Source organism: Stegodyphus dumicola, chromosome 9, assembly GCF_044657685.1.
Source record: "Stegodyphus dumicola isolate Sdum_Otavi_A_Nest chromosome 9, ASM4465768v1".
Classification (NCBI taxonomy): Eukaryota; Metazoa; Arthropoda; class Arachnida; order Araneae; family Eresidae; genus Stegodyphus; species Stegodyphus dumicola.
In genome coordinates this window covers 69,530,053-69,546,428 of record NC_140776.1, presented here as the reverse complement: position 1 = coordinate 69,546,428, position 16,376 = coordinate 69,530,053, and the positions used below count along the sequence as shown (strand labels likewise).

The 16,376-nt window shown below is 32.6% G+C and overlaps 1 protein-coding gene across 1 annotated transcript in view; it reads left to right on the top strand.

Moving 5' to 3' along the window:
• LOC118186856 (structural maintenance of chromosomes protein 4-like) overlaps positions 1 to 16,376 on the top strand; it is a 139,421-nt gene that overhangs the window by 106,790 nt on the left and 16,255 nt on the right. Inside the window, exons 22-24 of the mRNA XM_085823565.1 lie at positions 1,576 to 1,720; positions 10,360 to 10,533; positions 13,374 to 13,550. Of these exons, the coding sequence (XP_085679691.1) occupies positions 1,576 to 1,720; positions 10,360 to 10,533; positions 13,374 to 13,550 (496 nt within the window). The remainder of the gene's footprint in view (positions 1 to 1,575; positions 1,721 to 10,359; positions 10,534 to 13,373; positions 13,551 to 16,376) is intronic.

The following is a 16,376-nucleotide window of genomic DNA, read 5'->3' as shown; positions in this document are numbered from 1 at the left end:
TGTGCTTTTAAAGCCAGTTTCAATGCATTGGTTTTAGAACAACAAAAAATATTTTTTACTGTTCATCTCTTTTCTTGTTCAGTGAAATATTCCTTGCCCCCTTCTTATCATCAGTATTTAAAAATTATATTATAAAGAGCAAATTTAGTACTATTCAACATCTGACATTTTTGCACCATGGCACTTGAACATAAAAAATTTTTAAATAGCTATTGGATTCAAATTTTGTTCTATCAGTGCTTTAAACTAAGTTATTACTTGCAAACATAAAGTTTTGCTAATTAAAATCATTTCTGGAGGAAAAAACCCTTCATTTTAAAAGTTATATCTGGTAGCTCTGTCAAAGAAGGCATCTCTCCTTTAGCTGAAAACTCTCATGTGCTTAGCTGTAATTAAAATGAACTAACCTTTAGAAATTAAGTAAAAAATTCATGATGTGTCCTTAATTTAAAGGTTTTTAAAGACCTTTTTAACTAATTACAACAATAGTAAGCATTAAAAATGTATTTCACCTGTTTAATTAGTGCAAGAAAATGTCAGTATTCTTTTCAATAGGTTACAGCCGAAAATATCGCGGCAAAAACATCGCAGACGAATACGTCGCAGAGAAAACAATGCAAGGCGAAAACGTCGTGCTACAAAACATCGTGGGTGAAAACATCGCAAAGAGACAACATCGCGGTACAAAATATCGTGGTAAAAAATAAAGTATCTAGAAATCATCGCATGACGATAACATCGCAGACATACTTTTTTCAGGTTTTAATAGTTGTAAATGGATATTTCCGTAAGGATTTGTGAGCGCAAGATGGAAAGAAGGATAATTTTTACTTTCATATTTTTTAATAACCAATAAATTTTTGCTGAGAAAATAAGAAGGAAACTTAAGCATTGCAACTTATAGCACTTGATGGAATTTTAAACCAACATAGTTAACTAACAAAGGCCATTAATAAATAATTTTTATAAAGTTTTTACTGGTAATTTTTCATGAAAAGTATAATCTATAAGTTGCATTTAATTTTCTATGCTTAAGTTTCCTTCTTACTTTTTCAGAAAAAATTTATTAGTTAATAAAAAAGTGTGAAAGTAAAAATTATCCTTCTTTACATCTTGCGCTCACAAATTATTATGGGAATATCCACTTACAATTATTAAAACCTGAAAAAAGTATGTCTGCGATGTTATCGTCATGCGATGATTTGTAGATACTTTATTTTTTACCACGATATTTTCGACGACGATGTTTTTAAACTGCGAAGTTTTTGAACCGCTTTATTTTCGACGACGATATTTTGTGCTGCGATGTTTTCACCCACGATGTTTTGTAGCACGACGTTTTCGCCTTGCATTGTTTTCTCCGTTATGTTATCGGCGGACACCTTTTCAATAAGGAACGGTTTTCTTCATTTCAGAAAAGCAAGCTTTTCCAATAATCTGACAAAAAATTTAGGTGTTATTTTTCATGGGGCAGCAGTTATGCAAATTTTTTTGTATCTTATGTACTCTTATAAATACTTTTTTTTATATTAATATGTACTCTTATAAATACTTTTTATATTAATATGTTTTTAGGAATTTGAGTAAAGCTGAAGAAAAAATTGCATCTTTACAGTCAGAGATAGAAATTTGTAACAAGACTAGACAGGAATTGAAAGAAGAGTTAACTATTTTAGAAAAAAATGGTTTAGAAATTTCAGCAAAACAAAAGGAAGCTGCGGTATTGTATATATTTACTTATCTTATGTGTTCTCTCTCTTTCTTTTTTTTCCTTGTATTTTTTATCTATTTGGTCATGAAACTTACATATTTTATAAAATATTGTATTCATGTGATTAACACTGACTGCACCACCACCACCTTAGTCACCTTTTAGCACTAGAAGTGCTATTATTTTCAAATCTCACTTTTTTTATCTGTATCGCTTTTGAAATGTTATCACCGTGTATTATTTTTATAGATATTATACACTGACGAACCAAAACATTATGACAATTCCACATTTTGCAATGAATGTGTCTGGATGATGTGGAGAACATGTGATTCAGTGAAAATGGTATTTAACTGCTGCTGGAGAAATTAAATGGGTTATCACATCTAATGACAGTCCCTGCTAGATTGGACTTTTATGAGAAATGAGATTCTGATATCATTGTTTAAATGGGAGGATTCCTAGAGGAAAAAGCTCTGCTGGAAGCTACAGAAACCATGTCCCGTCTACGCAGGATATTTTGAAACTTTGCCGAAAATGTACCATCTGCAGCTCTGTCTTGGGTAAAGATAACCAATCAGATGAAAGTTCTGCATCTGAAAGATCATGCGATCCCAATCGGAGTGATAATTGATTACTGTTTGGCATTCAAGGTCTTTGTAGTGAGTGAAAATGGTAACGGAACTATGTGGGTTTCCTGGAAATGTTTGAGTTCTGAGAAATGTTCCTTTTGATGTCTACTCCCGCATAGCAGAAGCATATGTGAGGAGGACTTAAGGAATCATTCTTGTGCTTACTTTTGTGAGTGAGGGGAAAGGCTACTGATCTACGTGAATTTGATAGAGTGCAGATTGTTATAGCCCAAAGGTTCAGAATGAGTATCTCCAAAACTGCATAACTGGTAGGTTGTTTATGATCTGCCTTTGTTAGTATTTATGCAAAGTGAATAAATGAGGTGAAATCAACAGTAAATGCCAAGGTGTTGGGCGTCCACATGTCATCAAAGAAAAGGATGGTAGAGATTGTCCCACTTGGTTTATCAAAATCGGTGCCAGACAGTGGCTCAGCTGAAAGCCCAATACATTGCAGGTCCAAGTGCAAATGTTTTGAAACACGCAATTCAGCAGACACTATTGGATATGAGACTGTGCAGCAGGTGTTCTACTCGTGTGTCTCTGTTGACTAAGCGCCATTGTCAGCTATGCCTCAATGGGCCTGGGAACATTAAGACTGGACCATGGATAAGTGAAAAACAGTTGCCTGGTCGGATGAATAACGATTTCTCATTCATCACGTTGACGTGTCACGGTCGTGTGAGGTCATCACGCTGACGGTCGTCATGGTCTTCCAAGCGAACAGTTGCTCCCCCTGTACAGTAGGTCATACATTGGCTGTTGGTGGTGGTATTGTACACTAGGGGATGTTCTGATGGGTGGGTCTGGGACCTTTATCTGTGGTAGAACAGATCATGAAAGCTGTGAACTATCACTGCCTGTGCTTTGGCATTATTTTGTAAGATTGATACTTTTTTCATGCTCGGCTATGCTAATTACTTCAGATGCAAAAGAAATTGTATGCAGTAAAGTTCTCAAGCATTTACCTGTTCTATAATGGTTTAATTTTGAAGAAGGAATTTGTGGAAATCCAGCCATTGTCCATCAAATGCACATAAGCCTCTTAAGATGACCAATAGGCACTGAACTGTAAGGAATGAGATTTTTCAATTTTTCAGCATTACCCATTAATGTGACCTCTTGTTTCTGCTGTAATTTCTCATTCCACATAAGGAAGATATTCAGATTTTTTTTTTTTTCTCCTGGCAGGAAAAAGTGAGTTATGGTTTCTTGTTATCTATTGGTTTATGCAGTATCGGAAAGTTCTAGGTATGTGAGTATAAGTGCTGAAAGGCTACAAAGCATTTTTGACTAACTTTTCTGATTGTGGCAAAAACTGCTGTTACATTTTGACATACTGAAGAATGGTCCAAGGATATCTGGCGTTCATAAGCATAGAAACTTTAAGTGCCCTTATGCATTTTTTATCACAGAAACACACATACAGCTACATCGATAGATATATAGGTATTTTTAAGAATATCATTATGAGCCCTTCAAATAAGTGTTTACTGTTAATTAAAACTGATACATTCATACACATGTAAATTCATCTAATAAAGCTGCATTCACACTAGCACGTAAAGCGTTAACCTATCGGAAGTGAGTTCTGAGGCGGCATTTGCCGGATGGCCGGAGACCAGTGAGTTGACTCAACTTTTTGACGCTTGATGCATCAGTTTCAGGCATCTCGTTTCAAACGTCCAGTTTATACCATAGTTTTTAAATGATTGCACTTTCAAAAATTCTTCTTGATTGGGGGAAAAAAAAAAAAGTCAAATGGATTAATCTTAATAAAAATTTCAGATTAAATTTAAAAAATGCATACGCTAATAGAATAAATAGCTTTATAAATTATTTAAAGGAAAATTCTCAAGTTTAGTAATAAGTTTAGTATAGTCTTAATAATAATCCTTAATAATCAACCATAAATGATACATGGTTGATAATTTTTACAGAATAATCTAAAGCAATAGATTGTTGCGAGAAAATAGATATGGATTTCGAAATCCCAGATTCTGAATTTTTCTTAAAATATATCTACATAAATTTAAGGTTGCTCTTGTTGCCTAGTGGATAAAATGTTGGCTTCTTGAGTTAAAGATTTTGGATTCAAGCATCACCAGAGTGGTGTTGTAATGGAATTGGTGTTTTTTATAAAAATATTTACAGAAAATATTATGGTTAGTTTCATAGTAGCCTAGATGCTTCTTCAACTTCCTGAAGGTGAAGTTATAAAGTATTTCTCCCGCTTTCCTAAGCTGCCTTCGGGGTGTAGTGGTTCTGCACGCTGGGCCGGTATTCCAGAGGTCTGTGGTTCGATTCCCGGCGAAGGCGTTTGCTCCTTTTTCATCTCTCCGGCCTCAAATTAACCTAAGGACTCTACAGTGGCGCCCAAACTAAAAGGATTATGAATGATGATTCTCCAAACCCAGGATTGGCAATTGTGTCCCCTAAAACCCCCAGTCGCCCTTTAATAGGGGGAGTATATAAGGGTTTTCTCCCACTTTCCTAGACTGTCTTCATGGTGTAGTGGCTCTGCACACTGAGTCGGTATTGCAGAGGTCCGTGGTTCGATTCCTGGCGAAGGCGTTTGCTCATTTTTCATCTCTCTGACCTCGAATTAACCTAATGTCTCTACAAAGTGTGAAAATGATGCTTACCTGCAAGGTATCGTAGCTATGAGGTAACACGCTCAAGTAAAAGATTCAACTTTTACTAGGGGCTTGTGTTGCGGGTTTGAGCCTAGCTTTTTCTTACCTTTGATGATGGTACGTATGTACTTCTTTTCTTTAAATCTACTGCAAATTTTTTTTTAGAGGGGGAGACAAGAAACTTGCATTTATTTTTCATTTCATTCATCATTCATATAAACATAATTTCCGCAGGCCATTCTGTACATTATCCTTCTTCTGGCAATGAGCCTTTGGTATAATTCATAAGATCTTACTACTATGATCTGATTCTATTTCGGCTGACACGAGATTAGCAAAAGAGATACTAGTATTAGTATAAAGTTGCTGTTCCATCTAATTAAAAAAATTAGTGAGTTCTGAGTGGTGACGAGTAAGCCATTTGTTTAAAAAAATTAAGAAAACTGTTATGTATACAGAAAAGAAGCTCGTTAGTATGTATCTGATTTCATGTAATATTTCTATGCATTTTAATGGCTTCATGTTTGTTTTTTTAAACATGCATGACCATGTTTCTACAGGTTTAATCTTGATGATAATTTTTCGTTCATTTAAAAAACTTTTGCATGAGCATTAGCAAATTTGCTAATTGTGGAATTCAATTTTTAACGCAGAAAAGGATGTATTATATAAAATGCAGTTACTTCAAATGAGTTTTATATAAAAGTGACCTTATAAAATGAATGTTTAGATAGTGGCTGTTCATTAATATATGAATGACTAATTGAAGTAATTACTGTCCCATTTAAGGTAAAAAATATGTACTTAAGACAGAGACTAAAATATTTTTAAAAAAATTGATGTTGTTTATTAACTTAAAAATAACTGCTTTTTTAAGTGTGATATTTAATTTAGTTATACAGTCAAAAGTCGTTAATCCGGACTCATCGGGACTTCGGCGATTCCGGATTATCGATTTTTCGGATTATAGATCATCAGTTTAAATCTCGTAATATGCCATGCAGAAATTCTAAAATTAAAAATATGAAACCGTAATTTATGAAATAAAGAACAATTATGATCTAAAGGGTATCAAAATTTACAAAAAAAAAAAAAAAAAAAAAAACTTAATATTTATTTGTTTACTTTATTAAACATTTCTTTCAATGTAAGTTGTTTAAGTTGCTTCGTTTTATGCGATCATACTTTCTCTTTAATTCTATAAACAGACATAATTTCTTGTTCAGTTACAAAGTTCCGCTGTTCAAGTCCCGTTAATTGCTGTGCCGAGAATACCAACTAACTTGTCAATCGAAATTTTTTCATTTTCACTAACCTCTCTGTCACATTCTTCATGTCTTTATCCATTTTTTGCAGCAATTCCACTTTTTGTTTGTTGGACATCGAAACATACTTTTGTTTTGTAGATCCTTTGGAAGTTCCAGCATCGGAAATTCTATTTGACATAATCGAAAGTTCAAGTTTACTTTTATAAAATTGCTCTTACAGTCTGCAAAAAATAATAAGCGGGATCCAATTCGAAGATTAAGGAACAACGCAATCATTAACATTAACTGAAATAGATAATTAGATAATTTTAGCTTACACCGTCCGTTATACATTAAACGCGCAGGCAAAAACGTATTCTGCACTTGCGCACACGCATATGTCAAGGTCTTACGCGCATGCGTAAAACGCCTGTGCACATGTGCCAACGCGGCGCATGCGCAGAAAGTTTTTAGCTTTGAGGTCCGGATTATGGGTGTCCGAATTAACGACTTTTGACTGTACTGTAAATCCTACATATATTTAAACAAAATATACTTTTTTATTGCATTATTTAAACCAATTAAGTGAAGTTCATCATACATCATGCGAGAACATTTATGGTATTCTACCACATGAAAAATTTTAATCTCCAAAATAGAATCATACAATTAGGATTTTTTAATTATTATTCAACAAAATTCATAAATAAATTAAATTAGATATATATAATGTTTGATATATACAGCAATCCTTTTCTCGGATATCCTATTCCTATAGTCCAAACAATTCTTTTCTGGGATATTCTGACAAAAATTAGTTTTCTGCTTTTGAATAAATAGTTCAATGAGGTCTAGAAATTCGTCGAATTGATGAGGTGTCGTGCGAAATTAATTAAAAGAAATTTCGTTTTGTTCATGCGCATTTCTTCAATTAAATTATTTGTATCTCCTTACTGCAGTCATCTCTCACGTATTAATATAAACAACTGCATTCTGCTTCTCTTACACAAAGCAAGAGTTAAGTTTTAATCGAGCAGAAATTAAATCCATTTTAATTAAAAAATGTAATCATAAAATGTCAAAATATTACACAAAAATTTCACGTGTCCCCCCCTCCCCCCCAAGTTTCCCATATAAAGCGCAATCTAGTGCGAGCATGTGACAACTTTTAAAGCGAAAGTTGCCGCGCTGGTGTGAACTGGCGTACGCGGAAAGCGCCTCCTCAACGGGCCAGTGTGAACGCAGCTTAACTGTAGAGGAAGAGTATATAATTTTTAGTTCTTATCTTTTAGGGAAATTCTGAAATAATTTGTATAGACTGTAAATTCAATTTTGTGATATAGAGATATTATTGCTGAACCACTGAATCATTTCCGAGTCTTTGTAAAGCACGTGTTTTATAAGTTTTGATTTTTGCATAACTCTTGTCTGAATCTGCTATTTATGTTTGCAATGTCATAAAAATTCTCTGAATAATAAGCATATTTAGAGAGTAATTTTTCTAAATTATTTTCTCCTATGTACAGTAGGATGAGTACTGTCTGAATTTTGCCATGCTGTTATTTGTAATTTGGTAAATAAATTTGTCCTGTACATATCTGTAGAATTATATTTTAGGTAATTTTTCTAATATCAAGCACTTTTATGTAATTCTGCTGAAGGGTGGAGTTTTTTCAAAATGATTATATGTATTTAAAAGAAAACCAAACTATGTTCACTATTAGATACATGCTTGAATTTTTCTACAAATGCTGTTGTGTTATTGATAATTGAAAAATAATTGTATTGCATATTATTTAATAATTTGTTGTATTCGTATCTCTGTTTTTGGTTAAAGATTGTATATATTTATTTGACTAAACATTCAATTAACCTTGCAGTTTATATGGTCTATCTGTAAGATAATTTTTTATATTTCAGAGAGTAACATTCAGGTAGAATTAAAAAGTAAAACTATTTAATAGGTTAGCTTTATAATTTAAAAAATGCACCTTGCATATCGTTGTACTTTAGGCATTGGTCTAATGATAAAATTGTACCTAGAATTGTGTAGTTCATAAGAAAGCTAAATATCAATCTGATGAACTCAGGAAAAAACTGAAATAAAAATAATAATAAAAATTCGAAAGGTTTCAGATTTTAAATTATGTCCAAAGGGGTGTTTTTTAACATTTTTGCGTGTTACATTTATTTATTAAATATCATGTTCTTCGCACTTAAACCATAAAATTCAGTTCAACAGCAATATTGCAAAATAGTTTTAAAATGAGCATATCTTTAGAATTTCCGATACAGAGACTCGTGCGCTGAAGATAAAAAAATTTTTTCTGTACAAAGTTGCCATTGCCCGCTTTGAAATCCTTGAGTTTGTTAATCAAAAATTCATTAAATTTTTACAAAATATGAAATTGATAAAGCAAATTTCAAATATGGTCTTCCACGTGCTGATATTTGTAGGAGGATTACGTCTCCTAAAATTCGATGGTTCTATGTACCATTGTTTTATCACAATGCGAGAAATATGCATACATTTATGCAGAATTTTCATTATTTAATTTCTTCAAATATAATGCAGGACTCTAACATTTGGTGGCAACAGTTTGAAAAGTGAAACGAACATTTATAGTAAACCAACGCAAAATTGCATAATGATAGCAATAGTCCTTCAGGGACAAAGCCCTTTGGACTAAAAACATTAATTGAGCATTTAACAGCATAGTTGTAAACTTTGTAATTTTGCTGTTGAATTTTTTTGTAGCGTAACTGTAAAGAAAGCGATGTATAATAATAAAGTTAGGAAGACCATATAAAAAAAAAAGTTTTTTAATCATTTTGTTAAGAAAACTAGACATTGATGTGATGATCTGAGAAAAAACATTTTAAAAAAATTGTATGACAGGGCTTAATACTGTTAGTCTGTTACTTTAAAATAGGTACTTCAAGGTCATAATAACCCCTCTCAGTTCACTATCATAACATATATCATTACCACTGCATATCATTTATTTTCTCTACTTCATCTGAGACTGTAGCTCAAGTCAGTAAGTTTTTTTTTTTTTTTAAAGCTTTGATTTATAAAATCTTAGTCTTCTCCATTATATCTTCCAGGCTAAGACTCCTCAGACTTCATTAATTGATAACTATATGGTTTTAAAAAAAATTGATTTTTTTTTCTTTTTCATGGAACATCAGTGAGGAATTTTCATATCTTGAAATTATTAACTGCCAGAAGTATTCAGCATTTTACCACATAATTTTGGTTTACCACAGAACATAAACAACAGAAATAAAGTGTAAGGGAAAAAAATTAGAAGACTGTTTTCTGTAGCAAACATTACCATGGTTGTTTGGCAAGCCAAAAAGAGAAAAATTGACCTTGAGACTGACTAACTGCAACTGCTGAACCTTTCTGTACAAGCTTTATCAATCAGTTACAGAATATGATAAAAATTAAAAATCTTTGAAGAAGGGATTAATCTTTTGAATATTTGTATTTTTTATCAAATGCAGGTTTTCCAAGGTTTTTCCAGATTCTCCCCAACTTCCAAATGTTGACTTCCAAATTCCAAATTCCAACTTCCAAATTCCAAATGTTGTGATGCTTTTAAAGATGTAATTTTCTTTTATGTGATTACTTTTTTTTTTTTTTTTTTTTTTTTAACCTGAAACACAAAAAACAAAAATACTAAGGAAAGATGTATAATTAACCTTCATTTTGTTAACTTGTTATATATTTAGCTTATATCAAGTATTTAAATTAAGCTTGTTTCCAATTTAATTCATAAATTTCAATTTATGTTAAAAATGCTGAGAACATATATATTGGCAGCAATTTTGTAAATTTTCAATCATGTTTTGCATCTTTGAATTTCTATCTTCATGGAAATTATTTTATGATATGTTCTTTCTAGAGAGTTCGAATATAAAAAGCAAGATGACAAGAAATTTCCATTTTGTTTATCTTTATATGACTGCTGTTAATCTCAGCTGTGTATTTTTATTAATAGTTTTGTAAAGAACCATGGTGTTTCATGGGAAAGAATTTCATGGGTTTGTGATAAATAAAATAAAAATAAATAATCTTCTATTCAGTGTAGTGTAAATTTGTTTTGCTTCTATTCTTGCTCTTTTAGGAGGAACTGGAGCAATGTGAAATAAAGAAAAAGTTTATATCAATTTTAGTGCAAGAATTTTCTACAAAGATGCATCAAATTAAAAGTGAACTCGTTGATCATAAAAATAAAGTTAAATTGATTGAAATTGATCTGAGGGCAAAGCAAGGCCAGGTTAAGGGTTTAAAAGCACAGGTAATGAAAGTTTTTGTTTTTAGGAAATTATAATCTATATAAGATATTTTATCCATCTGAAAAATACTGAAAGCCATGAATTATGTTATAACTTTGGACATATTTATAGTATCTTACGTGTATTTCTATGGAAAAAAATCTTACTCCTTTACCATTGTAAATCCAATGTAAAGATCTTTATTCTGTAAATATCCAGTACTTTTGCTATTGTGATTGTCAGAAGTAAAATTTGTCAAAATTCAAGTTTTTAAGTAATTTTTATGTACTCTGTTTTTCTTTTAACATTACATAAAAAATTTGACAAGTCATTTATGATTAAAATTTGAGTATACCATAATAGCTGTTGATATTTGCCATGATGTAGTTGATCTCTACTCACGGGACTGAAATGAAAATTTTGGAATTTTTGAGGTGGTTTTAGTTGATGTAATTCATATAACTAAACCAGTAATATATTAGTCATGCTAATTAATAGTAGTAATCATTAGTAAAGCTTGAAAATGTATAGTAATGAGCACTACATTATGATCTATATACACCGAAGAGTTATTACATTATGACCACCACCCTGTTAATAACATGTAGGTCTACCTTTAGCTCTTAAAACTACCAGCACTCGGCGTGGCATTGATTCCACAAGGTGCTGATCCATAGTCTGAGGTATCTGGTACCAAACACTCACCAACTGGTCCTGCCATTCCCACACATTGATAGGGGGAAGTGTGGCAGCACGAATTTGTTTTTTCAGATGGAACTACAAATGCTCTATTGGATTAAAGTCAGGTGAATTTGGAAGCTAAGACATGACTTGAAAGTCACTGGAATGTTCCACGAACCATTCTCTGATGATTAGACTGTTATGACATGGTGCATTATCCTGTTGGTAAACACCACGCCCAGCTGGAAATACTGTTGTCATGAATGGGTAAACCTGGTCTGTAACGACGTTCACGTAGTGCACAGACATCAGAGATTGTTCTGTTGGGATTATGAATCCTAATGTGTTCCATGAAAACATTGCCTATACCATAATACCCTCGCCACCGGCTTGTCTTCGCCCAAATGGGCATCGAGGAGCCAGGTTTTCGTTTGGAAATCGGTGTATTAGCACACACCCTTTGATGTGATGGACCAGAAAACATGATTTGTCGGATCATGCAATTTTCTTCCATTCTTCTAATGTCAAATTCCGATGATTCTTGGCCCCTTGCTGGCGATGATGCGCCATTAGTGCAGGGACATGCTTCTGCCTCTGCATAGGCCCGTACTCAGCAATTTATTCTGCATTGTGTGTTGAGAAACACTGTCTGGGTCGCTACTGCTATAGCTGGTGGTGCTTTCGGCTGTTGTATCTCTTTGGTCACGGCAAACAATGCATAGCAGTCTCCGCTGTCCTGTGGAATTAATGCTCCATTGATGACACACTGCTGGCCGGTGACTTATCGTTTCACCATGTATAACACTTTCAATATGTGCTCACAGCAACTACACATGAACAACTCACTAAATGTGCCATTTCTGATATTGATCTTTCCAGTTGCCGAGCCATTAAGATTTGACCTCTATTGAAGTCTGATAAAGCAGTGGCTTTTCCCATTGAGTTGCGCTATGTTTGGAAAGGCAATTCATAGCTGCTTTATTTACTCCAACATCATCCGCGCATGCACAGTGGTTTTGTTCCTGGTCAAGCCCATTGTTATAAATTGTAATAGCTTTTTGATGTACCGTCAGTCAAAAAAAAAAAAAAAAAAAAAAAAAAAAAAGATATTTCTAAATCTTCAGCCAATTGATGAAATGCAACTTTCATGTCTTAATGCTTGTAAGAACAACTGGCTTATCTTCTAAGCGACAACTGTGCATGTTGTAGGTACTTGTAGGAACTACAGAGGAGAAGGGTTAAAAGTACCCTTTATTAAACTCTTTTAAAATTCACAAGGTGTCAGCTTGACGCTAACACACTATACCTCACTCGGGCAGTAATAAGAACTAAACTAAAATTCGAAGATATTAACAAGTAGTAGAAATTACTCTACAGGGGTCAGAAATTGCTGTTACTTAACATCACATTGAAATCTAGTAGTAGTAGTAGTAACAGAGGACGTGGGCACCATCCATCTACCATTACCGTTAATCGGTTCTGCCCACGTCCGCCCTTATCTAGTATTTAATAATAATTCAAAAGTTTTTACATTGGCATATAGTGTGGCTGATTTACAAATAAATTCTATACAAAGCATACTTTTAACACATCGATTTTTTTACATTGCCATAAGACGGCTATTTTTAACATATTCTTTACAGAATCCAAATAAGGAAGTATTAGTCGAATAAAGTAAAATTTGTACACGGAAATCACTTTTCATCATTGAAGAGAACACTAAAAACATGTTAAGTACAAATTTTATCCCAGTGTCCTATTTAGAGGATGGGCCACATTTCTTATATAAAATATAAAAAATTTTCTAATTTTGTTATATTTATTTTGTTTAGGTTTAATTAGCCTTAGAAAATATCATTCTTTTCAAATTTGAACAAAATAAATAAATTGGGATAAAATGGGTTAATTAGCTTTCCTTTATAGTAAGCCTTCCTGCTTCAGAAGTTCCTAACCCCTCAAATACTTCTTCAAGAAAATCTCGTTTTCATGCATTAAAATGTAAACAAAATATTTTGTTCTAAGTTTCAGTGTTTGGTTCTTTGTTTTAATTTTGCTCTTAATTTGGAAACTCATACTTATCATAACCTTGTTCCTTATTTATTACTTTAGTATTGCATATCGTAAAAGTGTTTTTTTCTCCCCTTCCAGTATGACTGTCATTATTTTTGTCTTTATTTGTTAGTTATCAAAATTAGAATTATTTGAAGAGGATGACAGTCCAATTGAATTTCCTACTCTAACACGTGAAGAGCTTGAAGAAGTCGCCATTGGCAAAATAAATTACGAAATTGGATGCATTCAGAAGCAAATGGAGGGAATGAATCCTGATTTAGGAGCCATAGCTGAATTTAAACGAAAGGTGTGTTTAATTTGCTGTTATATCAAAATGTGATAGATCTTTTATATTTTCAAAGTATGTTTTCTGTCAGATAGCTCAGAATATCATATAAAAGGTGTATAATAAATCAACATTATTATCTCTATTATATACACTGGTTATCAAAATTAAAGGGTCATGAGAAAAAATATCCTCACGAAGTTAATGTTATCATGCTGTTATTATTTATGTTAATTAAATACAATTGAACACAAAATTGCATTTCCGTACGTATGTTTAGTGCCAGAAATATGCAAATTCGGTGATTAACAATGTAGCGCATAATGGAGACATATTGGAATTCCGGCCTATTGTGTTTAAAGTGAATGTGGTTTCTGAGAGTGATCAGTATTCAGTAGTTATGGCTCAGAGGCAATATTAAGTGAAAATCAAAAGTGGAAAATAACTGGCAGAATCGAAGGAAGTCAAACACAAATGGAGGTCGCCCAAAATTTGAATACTCCTCAAAGAGTAATATCAAGAGTTTGGAGCAACTTTTTAACTACTGGATCAGTTGATAGACAGAATGGTCAAGGGCGACCAGAGGACACAACTGCATCAGAAGACTTTTCTGTCGATGTTGGCTTGAAGAAACTGCAAAATGACTACAGGAGATTTGGTTTTAGACCTTCAGGCTGCCACAGGAACTCTAATTAACCATTCTACTGCTTCACAAAGGCTTAATGAGGTTGGTTTGAGTCCCACTCATTTCAGCTTTCAGAGAGCTGCATTTAAACTGATGCTGTTGTCATATTCAATAGAGCCAAGATGGCTGAGTACAAGTATAGTCTGAACAGTGATTCTAGATGTGTTTTGATCTGAAGAGAGGAATGAACATGCATTTGGCCTTCTCTTGTCCATGAAGTATCCCATTTCCATCGCCACAGTTTAATGGTTTAGGAAGGAATCATGACAAATGGCCGTACAGAGCTGCATATATTTCAAGGAAGTTCTGTTTATCACTTGAAAATATGTGAATGAGCTATTGGAACCCCAAGTTAGACTGTTTCGGAGTGCCTTTGGCCCTGAGATTTTGCTGATGGATGACAATGCTCAGCCTCATCGTGCAACTGAGCAATTCAAAAGTATACTTCTTAATAACATACAGCTTTATTTTATTTTTTTATAATATAACAGTTTATAGTTTCTGTGGTTGTTATGTTGCTGAAATTCCTAAAAGATGTTTCTTTATGTACATGAACACAGAATAGTTTGACTTTTATTATTTAAGTAAATATATAGACTAATTTATAACTGTTTTATTCATGGCACTGCTTACTTAAAAATTTTATTTTTTTTTATTTACTTCTTTTTTTATCGATTCATTTTATTTAAGGAAGATCATGTTTTAATTGTGTTAAATAAATATAATAATTCATCTTTCATTGTTTAGAAGCATTTTGTAGAATATCTGGGGATAATTATGGTTTTTGCAATTTTAATTGCATAACTAAATGCTATTTGCATAGTGTATTTCATGTGCAAGCTATTACAGGATGTAGTTTCCTTCACAGTGTCTTATGGGTAATACTTATAAGTACAATTATGTGTAAAGCCTTTTTTCTAATGCTTTTTATTTTTCTGTGTAATTTTTTGAATTAACTGTTTATATTTTCTACTATAGAGTGTTATGAAAATATAAGTATATTATGTGTTCTCACAGTACAGTATAGTTTTATATTTGCAGTACAACAATTTTGGTTCAAGTTGACAAATTTTACTGATAAGCTAAGCAGTTTGTTGAGAAAGCAATATTTGGAATTTTGCTTTTGTAATAAGCATTTCTAAAAAATTGTAACTTTTGCATATAGTGATTAAATGCATCTATTGTGAAATGTGCAACTAATTTTTGGGGTTGTTATATTATGCTGCCAAAATATATATCATTCAAGTGGACTAGTAGGTGCGGCTATTCCAAACGACTTTTACTAAACTTCCGAACAGCCTGTTTAATAATCAGTTCTCAGAATGTTGCTGTTTGATTTGATATGAGCATTTTAATTTATCTCTCAACTTATTTGTGAACAACTTATCTGTAATTGCTTAATAAAGTCATAACAGATTATTTTTATAATCATTTGCACCATAGTTTAATTAATATTAAATGTTCCTAATGACATTTACAGTACAAAGTCCGAGATCCAGACTCGTTGGGACTTTGCCGATTTGGGCAAGACAGATATTTTTCCAGGTATTAGATCACCAGTTTAAATCTAGCAATATGGCATGTAGAAATTATAAAATTAAAAATATTAAATCGTGATTTATTAAATAATGAGGCATTTATGATCAAAATAGTATGAAAATTTACAACAAAAAAAAGCCTAATATTTATTTGTTTACTTTATTAAACACTTCTTTGAATGTAAATTGTTTAAGTTGCATCATTTTTTGTGCTAATACGCTTCAGTTCTATAGAATGACATAATTTCTTGTTCAGTTACAAAGTTTCACTGTTCAAGTATTATATATGCTGTGTCAAGAATTCCGACTAACTTGTCAATCGAAATTTTTTCATTTTCAATAACCTCTGTTTCACTTTCTTCACTATCAGTAGCATGCTGCTATAATCTTCATCATCCGCACCATGAAATATGGTAGCTTGCCATAAATTATGAGAAGCATTATTTAAAGTATCCAGAGCCCACCATCTTGCGACGCTACACACAGCAGGTTTTATGCTAAAATATTTCAAAAATTCTTGAATAGTCTTGCCATTATTCAAGAAATTGAACATGGATTTTAAAAATGCTGCTTTATATTTGCATTTCAGCATGCATCCCAATCCGATCTTTATAGGCTGAATGA